Source organism: Thalassophryne amazonica, chromosome 23 (genome assembly GCF_902500255.1).
Source record: "Thalassophryne amazonica chromosome 23, fThaAma1.1, whole genome shotgun sequence".
Lineage (NCBI taxonomy): Eukaryota > Metazoa > Chordata > Actinopteri > Batrachoidiformes > Batrachoididae > Thalassophryne > Thalassophryne amazonica.
This window is the reverse complement of record NC_047125.1, coordinates 14,759,070-14,767,824: the sequence shown is the minus strand read 5'-3', so window position 1 is coordinate 14,767,824 and position 8,755 is coordinate 14,759,070. Positions and strand designations below refer to the sequence as shown.

The 8,755-nt window shown below is 39.6% G+C and overlaps 1 protein-coding gene across 1 annotated transcript; it reads left to right on the top strand.

Annotated features, from left to right (window-relative positions):
- The first annotated feature begins 4,570 nt into the window (after positions 1–4,570).
- Positions 4,571–7,226, top strand: LOC117505171 (fatty acid-binding protein, intestinal-like). Its single transcript, XM_034164734.1, has 4 exons — positions 4,571–4,735; positions 6,208–6,380; positions 6,677–6,784; positions 6,886–7,226. The coding sequence occupies exons 1-4, from the start codon at positions 4,669–4,671 to the stop codon at positions 6,934–6,936; spliced, it is 399 nt and encodes a 132-aa protein (XP_034020625.1). The 5' UTR covers positions 4,571–4,668; the 3' UTR covers positions 6,937–7,226.
- Positions 7,227–8,755: the final 1,529 nt, after the last annotated feature.

Here is an 8,755-nt window from a genome sequence, read left to right as displayed (position 1 = left end):
CAAATCAATCAATAATTATACAAATTAATGAACAGGCCCACAGTAAGCTCAGTGTTTCTGGGTGCTTAAGAAACTGTTCCTCTAGTGCCACCATCAGGCCAACATTCTTGCCTGCGTGCACAGTTCAAACAAACGCTCAATTTGCAGAGGATGAACATGTTTCTACTGGTTTTTGTTGCTTTATGAAAACTGTCAAACAAATGTAAATCCGCGTGATCGATACCAGGATTAGTTGCCACAGTCATCCTATATTTTCACGGGCAGCACTAATCCTCTCTGGGTAGTTTCGGGTTCTGCTTGAGATACTGCAGTGCATGGTTCCTGGTCTTGGATCATTTGTAAACCACACCTGGGACATGGTGGTAGCCCCGGAGCACCCAAGGCCCGTGGCGGGTGGCTTTGCCATTCCCTGCAGGATGTGGGGCCCAGTCAGGCATGTAATACCATTTCCAGAGAATGATGGAAGGAAATATGGAGGACTTAGAGACAAGTAAAGACGAAGAACGTTTGCCTTTTCTTTAAAATGCCAACACTTTCTCCAAACTCTGCTTTAACGGCCCTCATATTCTACCTCACTCTGGGTCACGCTTTCCTAATTTGGACCAATTATCCCATTTCCCCTCTCTGAAACACTGTTTCTCATTCAGCCTATAATGTCCTCGCCATTTGTCCTCATTGTGTCAAGCACTTGCCTCTTCAATATGCTTGTACATGCTTGTCAGGGCGACTGAATGCACGCATTCTGTACTGTCCGAGTCTCAACTGAAATTCAAAGACTACTTCATTGCTGAGCCTCAATAATACCGACTTTTGCCAACTCTCCAGAGACACCAAAGAATATATTTAGGGCACAATTGTGTGTCTATTTTAATATATGTTGCTGGGGCTTTTCTGGACTGGATGCAGATGCTGCAGGAAGTGCAAACTTTTGTCTGTCTGGAAGGCAGTGGAAATTATACTTCATTTTAGACTGTTTTTAAGTTGAAAATCAGTATGGCAAGTCAAATTTTTCGACAGTTTAAAAATCCCGATGAAGCGACTGCTGCCGGAAGGAAGTTGAGCGAAGGTTAAACGATGCCAACGACAGTCAACAAAAGTCCAGATTTCTTGTCTCGCTAGGGCTTCGTTGCCCTTCGTTAAGTGCCATGTGTCTGGCCCATTAGCAATAGTGTTTTTGACACAGAAGCGAAGACACTGCATTGTTATATGAGTGACTACAACAGCACTCAACATTTATTTCCTGCAACACAACACAGGCGTCAGGTCTTTGTGATGTCAGAAAACGAGACTGTGAAAGAAAGATACGAAAAAAGAGGTGCGATTCTGCAATTTTCCACTTTATATCTTTGTGATGTCACAAGGGAAGTGTCGAAAAATTCATTTTAAGCAAAATCCAAACCTAAATTTTAACCGACTTTTTGGCTCGTAACTCACAGAGTGACAAATGCTGACAAACATAGCAAATTTTCGATGTGCCAACTTTCTTATGAGTGTTGGCGAAAATCAGAGTCTGCCTCTGTCATTAGCAAAAATTAGCAACAGTTGCGCAAATGTTTGCACATGTGTTTACGAAAGACAGTTAGCAAACATTTGCGACTGTTAGCAAATGTTAGCGACAGTGTTTGCAACAATTAGCATCTATTTGCCACTCTTTTGCCACTGTGTGGGAACATTTGGAACTTTTGGCCAACTCCTGGTAAAATCAGGTGAATGTCAGGCGACTCAAACCCTCCCCAGCACTCAAATATCTCCTGACCTGTGGAAGGCAGAGCTCAGAAGATTTGCCTCAGAAGACTCAGATATAGAAAATAGATTTCCAGAATATGGAAATGAATTTGTACAAGGAAGAATCCCAACGTGTTGCTGCCCTTGAGGATGAATTTCTTTCTCTGGCTGCAGAAGAGAGCAAAAACAGAGGAAGAAAAAGAACATCAGAAGATGAAAATGTACATTGTTTGGGTTAGAGAGTGGATGCAAACCAAAAAGAACTTTAGCCACACATCTTGCAACCAACTGCAAATGCTCGCAACTGTTTTGCAAATGTTTGCGGAAAAATACATTCAGATTTGCCCCCAGCCCCCCCAAAAAATCTAAAGAAAAGCAACCTTTTACAAACCCCGGCGAAACCAAAATTTTGCTACATTCACCAGCATTCGCCGCTCCGTTACATGGGCTTTACCCATGTGTCCAGAAACTTACTGAGAATTTCATGCACCTCTTTTGAAGGTAATAACATGAACTCAAATTTTAAGTGTACAATACAAGCACATCTTGATTGTTTCATTTCATTTATGATGGTGTACAGAGGCAAAATTACAAAAATTCACATTGTGCACAGACTTATTAAATTGGTGTCAAAAAAAACTAAGAGAACAAAGTATGTAGGGTATTTAAATCGATCTGTCACACATATATCACTCTCTGGGGTTGTTTCTCTGTGTGTCAGTTACAAAGTGTAACATTAAAAAAATAGTTACTAGGCTGCAGCAACACAAAAGTATCACCTTTTAATTGATGTATTAAAACAGAGTTAGTGTCACCAAATCCTCATTTCTCATCATTAACAGGCTGGCGAAAGCTGGCGGCTGGACCGAAGGGGCGTGGCATTGTGTAACCATTTGAAGTAAAGATCAAATGATAAAAATACTGATTACACGTCTTAACTGTATCGTAGTGATGTAACTTTAAACACAGTTCAGTATTGACAGCAGTAAAAGGGATTAAGTGAGAGCACACACACACACACACACACACACACACACACACACACACACACACACACACACACACACACACACACACACACACACACACACACACCACTACACGCTTCGTGTTCCCATGCAACAATATTACCTTTTAACACCGTTTACGCAAACTCACAATTGTAAAACATTCTGTTTTTATAGCTAATGTCATTCAGTGCAAGTTTGCAGCTAAAGGAGTTTACTGAAATATTGCAAAAAAAAGAAAAAAAAAAGTGAAAATGTTGCGGAATGTGGATTTTTTTTTTTCCAAACATTGCATGTTTCGTTTCACTAGTTTCCACTTCCACAAATTTTTACCTTGGAAAAAATCTTCAAGGTCAAAGTCCTGTTAGAAGTGACTTTTCACAAGCTAAAATATAATACAAAATCAGAGATCAGAGGGGCTTTTTAATATTAAATTAAAATGTTCACAAAATCCACAATCCGGATCAAACTTTGTCAGATGATAGTGAGCGCCAGTCTGCACCTCAATTTCAAATATGAGAGTGATCGGTGCACGTTTGATTAAGATATAATGTAAAATATACATTAAATGGCATTTTCAATGTTAAATTTAAATGTCCACAAAATCTGTAATCTGTATCAGATCCAGATCATAATTTGTCAGTCGATAAAGGATACCATCCTACATGACACTCTCAAATATGAAAGACATTTGATCTTTTTTGACAAAGTTATGAATTTTTGAAAAGTCGTTCAATGTTTTCAAATTTTCCAAGACTTTTCATGACTTTTCCCTTTGACCCATGACCTTGAAAATTGAATCGGTTCTTGCCTATCAGGATAAGAATCTACAGTAAAAATTTCATAATAGACTGAGGATGTGCCTTCCTTGCAACTACATTGTGATACCACTGAAAACAATAAGTCACAAGTATTTTGCTGAGCAATACAAACTTTAGATAATCTCTCGAGCCAGGTTAACCTAGCAAAAAATCTGTTTTTCGCATGGTTTTCTTGACCTGGACGTTTGTCCAACCCCCTCCCGAAGTTAGTAACCTGGAGATATCTACCCAAATCATACTCACACCAGGTTTGGTGAAAATCCATCCAGACGTTTTTTTTTTTTGTTTGTTTTTTAGTTATCTTGCTCACACACGGACAGAAACACAGAGGGCCGATTACATCTTTTGTTATCCTCATCGTCTTAAACCTCGCGTTTGTCTCAGCAGTTCGGTGCGTTAGCTGGAACAGTGCCGTGCTGTGTGTACTAACGATGTTACACTGTATGTATTGTTGTAGCGACCAGGAGGTGATGCGGTCAATGTACTCAGTATTCTGTTTGCATCCCACGGTCCACAGCTTTCCACTCAAGAATGCAGCTACGGTGCACTATTGTCCATGCACACAACATGAATGCCAACTACTCTGGTGCACTCACTGTGGACAAACAGAAAGTTTCCAGCCTCGAGTATTTTGTTCTTTCGAGGCCGCTCCTTTTTTTTTTTTGTTTTGTTCTTGGTTGTCCGCTCAAGTCGCCACATGGAAAGACGTTTTTCACACCCGGCTTATGCAGAGCGACAGAAAGAGAGGGACTCCGTTGATGCAGCACCATGCAAACAGGCTTTTTTTTATGCTCTAGAACAGGGGCCACAGTGTTCAGCCGTGCCAGGTTCAGGGACGGGCGGTGCCCACCGGTTATTTATCAGCGTATCCTCGAGGTCATGCAGCAATCGGCTTACGTTTGACACAGTCTTTCAAATGATGGCATCAGCGGACAGATAATCAGCGAGATAAAGAAGAGCATCTTCTAACCCGGGTCAGAGAGGAGGAGGAGGAGGAGGGGGGGGGTGATAGAGCGACGGGAGAGGCGTATAAAAGGAGGCCACAGTGCATTCCCAATACCACAGTCTGACGGTGCTTCTTTCCCAGCAGCCTTCACCCAAACCAACCTCCAGCCATGGCCTTTAACGGAAACTGGAAGATCGACCACAGCGAGAACTACGACAAGTTCATGGAAAAAATGGGTGAGTCAGAAAGTGCCCGTGCATGTGCATGTGTGACTGAATTCATTTGGGGGGGGGGGGGGGGGGGGGGGGTTTGTGGATATGTGATTGTAGTGTAGTTTGCACAATTCAGTCAGGCATTCACAACTTTATCTACTGCAAAGGCACTCATCTGCACGCAAACTTCATTCAACTGCCCAGCCGATTACTGGCTCACCGAATATCGGCTGGGTGGATAATCGGCCCTGATGATGGGACAGACTAATTATCGGCTCACCAAATATTGGCTGGGTGGATAATCGGCCCTGATGATGGGATAGACCAATTATCGGTTCGACCGACTATCGGTCTAGCCAATTACCGTCTGAGCCAATTACCGGTCTGTCCCTACGTACAAATCAAAAACTGCTCCGAATTCTGGCAGCAACTTTGGCAAAAATGCATTCCAGTAAAGTGCCATATTTTGCAATGGTTCAACAATATTTTTATTTTAAAGTCTATTGTTACTGCCCCTTTATCTGAATCTGGGCTCAAATTCTATGGTATCAACTTGATACTAGATCTGCACTGTCATTAAATTTTGTCTAAATGGATTCTATGAACATATATATATATATATATATATATGTGTGTGTGTGTGTGTGGCCTTAAAAAAACAAAAAAAAAAATAAAATAAACATGATTGCATAATTGTCCATCACATAATAATAATAAAAAATAAGAAAAAAAAAGACAAAAAAATTGCCTGTTTGTCCAGAACAACTCCAAAATTTTATTGACTTTATTGGAAAATAGGCTGAAGATTTCCACATAATTTAATGAAAATAAGTTCTTTTAAGCGCTACCTTACTTTTAAGCTTTAAAGCTTTGCTTTTTTTGGGGGGGGGGGGGGGGGGGGGTTAATGTGATACAGAAAAGTGAAAAAGTTACAAATTTCAAGGCCTGCATGAAACTTAATTTGACTGTTTATTTATACATACACACACGCACATACATATGTGTATCTTTTGATATATTTGACGTCATCTGTAACAAAGTTTTTTTTGTTTCATGTGTCAGTTGATTGTTTTATCACTTGATGACAGTTAACTGGTGATGTATTCACAATCAAAGATTACCACTTTATGATTCCAGATTATACAAGTAAGTGTCGTAAACTGGCCTTGTGAAAAAGGGAAGAACGCTTTGGAAATATGACATTTCCACTCCGGACCCCAGGTTTAAATAATTGTGCCAGAACAGCAGCTTACGCTGTCACATGCTGGTGCTGTTTGGAACACAGCAGAGAGGAGAATTCATCACATGATGGGACGAACAATGAAAGTGATTAAATAGGAGGAGGGAGGGGCAAATTCACTGGAAGATTTTTGTTTTATATGATTTTTTTGTTGTTGTTTGTTTCTTTACTTTGCGGGTAGATGAGTCAGCTGACATTTGTTGTGTCATAATGTGGGTAACAATATATTAATGAATTTTTTTCCCCATTTAACAAGGTATTAATATCGTGAAGCGAAAGCTGGCGGAGCACGACAACCTGAATCTCACCATTGAGCAGACTGGGGACAAGTTCCATATCAAAGAGTCCAGCACCTTCCGTACCAAAGACATCGACTTCACCCTGGGTGTCGCATTTGACTACAACCTGGCGGACGGCACTGAAGTCTCAGTGAGTGCCGTCAGATTTTTAAAACAAGTTAAGATATCAGCAGGTGTATGAGTGAATACAAAAAGCCAATGATAACTGAACTCATGCAACAGGTGTGTGAAACTGGCGGCCCGAGGGCGGGATCAGGCCAGTACCTATGTACGCTAATGTGCTAAATTCCAGTTAAGCATAGTCTTCTGCGTCAGATGTTCTGGAATTTTTCTGCAAATATTTCAATACAAATAAATAAATAAATCATAAATGCTATGCTATTGTAAACTAGTTACAAGTTTAATCACGATTTGTTTTATAACCAGGGTACGTGGGTGATGGAAGGAGACACGCTCAATGGCAAATTCACCAGGAAAGACAACAATAACGTCTTAACCACCACAAGAACTGTGGTGAACGGAGAGCTTGTACAAGTCAGTACATCTTTGTCTTTCAATTATTTGAATTAAATTCCTGTGAGATGTGTGTTGTGTTCTCAGTAAAGTAACGCACTTTTTCATCTTTCCCCCAACAGACTTACAACTATGAGGGAGTGGATGCGAAGAGAATTTTCAAGAAGCACTAACCTGAAATCTGATGCTTAGATTTTATTTTTATATAGATGACACAACATAGATGTTGGATTTTTTTTTATAATAGTAAGACATGGCTAAGTCATCTGTGTTATTGTGATATTTTATACCTCAGAGTGTAGGTGTAGCTAGGGACATAAATTTCTAGGGAAGTTTTCTAGATAGTGGTGATGTAAACAAGGCCTTCACTTACTTTTACCAAATCATCAAAGTGGTTCAGACGATAAATGCGCTAAAAGCAAAATCAAAGTGTTGTGAAAATGGATCACTTCTTTCAAATGCTCAAAAAACTAAATGAAACAAATGAGAATGTGATTCGCTGTTTTCAAAAATTCTAAGTGCCAAGTGAAGCAACATCTTCAAAAAATTGCTTAATATTTCAAAAGCTTCAAAATTCAACCTGGACCAATTCATTCAGAAATGTTTCACCGTTTTGAAACACTGAAACTAAACCAACTGGCCCAGAAAAGGATTTAGTGTTTCAAAATGCTCTCTCTCTGTCTCTCTCTCTCTCTCACACACACACACACGCACGCACACACACACACGCACGCACACACACACACACACACACACAGAAAACAGAAAAGTTATGGCAAAGGCTTCAAAAATGGCTCACTGCTATAAAATGGTCAAAAACTATATTAAACTATTTTGAATGTGACTCAATGTTTTCAAAGACTCAAACTGCCATGTGAAGAAATTTCTTCATCTAAATTTTTTTTAAAATATTTTAAAAAGTTCACAATATGAGATGGACCAATTCATTCAGAAATGTTTCACTGTTTTGAAACACTGAAACTAATAAACCAATTGCCCTGGAAGAAGATTCAGTGTTTCAAAATGCTCACACAAAAAGAGCTATATGCTCAAAACACTAAATAAAACAATTTTCAAGCAACGACTTAAAAAAAAAAAAAGTTTAAAACATTTTAATGTACGAATTGAACAAATTCATTCAGAAATGTTTCGCTGTTTTGAGCCACTGAAACTAAACCAACTAACTGCCTGAAAAAAGGTTCACCATTTCAAAATGCTAACACCACAAAGATGGTAACATCAAGTGAACATGCCCCCCCCCCACCCCCCTTCCTGGTTGTTAAAAAAAATAAATAAATAAATAAATAATAATAATAAATTAAATTCCTGGCTATGCCCCTGCATAGTAATGATTTGTACTGATAACTTACAAAAAAAAAGAAATCATGTAGAAACATCTGAAATGATGATTAAAAAGAAAAGGGTGTTTGGAGAAAAACCTAAAACTAACATTTCGAAGAACTTGCAGGAGAACAGCCGTCACCATGGCAGATAGTGTGCCTGCAAAAGAACCCAACTGACTTCCCAGAAATAGCTGAAGACTGCGCTCCAGTTGTCTTTAAAGTGCCACCGGGTGCCCGGCAACAACAGAATGTGCATTCACTGGAAAGCCTTTGGCTCCATACACGATTCATTGTGGTGGAAACCGAAGATTCACAGTGACAAACTCTGGATTAGGTGTTAACCAGCTGGGAACAAGTCATCAAGTTGCACTAACTTTTGATATATTTGATATCATCTGTAACAATAAAGATTTTTTTTCATGTGTCACTTGTCTTATCACTTAATGACATGAACTGGAATCATAAAGTGCTGATCTTTGAGCTTGATTGTGAAAACTTCATCAGTTATCTGAGTGTCATAAACTCGCCTTGTGAAAAGGGAAGAACTCTTTGGACATTTTGACATTCCTACTCCGGACCCTTGGTTTACATACTTGTGCCAGGAGAGCAGCTTACGCCGTCACATGCTGGTGCTATCTGGAACACAGCA

Excerpts from the sequence above, each read along its gene's own strand:
- LOC117505171 (XM_034164734.1), top strand. The coding sequence starts at position 4,669 with ATGGCCTTTAACGGAAACTGGAAGATCGACCACAGCGAGAACTACGAC. Across the intron at positions 4,736-6,207 it reads CAAGTTCATGGAAAAAATGG|GTATTAATATCGTGAAGCGA; the intron begins GTGAGTCAGAAA and ends CCATTTAACAAG. Across the intron at positions 6,381-6,676 it reads CGGACGGCACTGAAGTCTCA|GGTACGTGGGTGATGGAAGG; the intron begins GTGAGTGCCGTC and ends TTTTATAACCAG.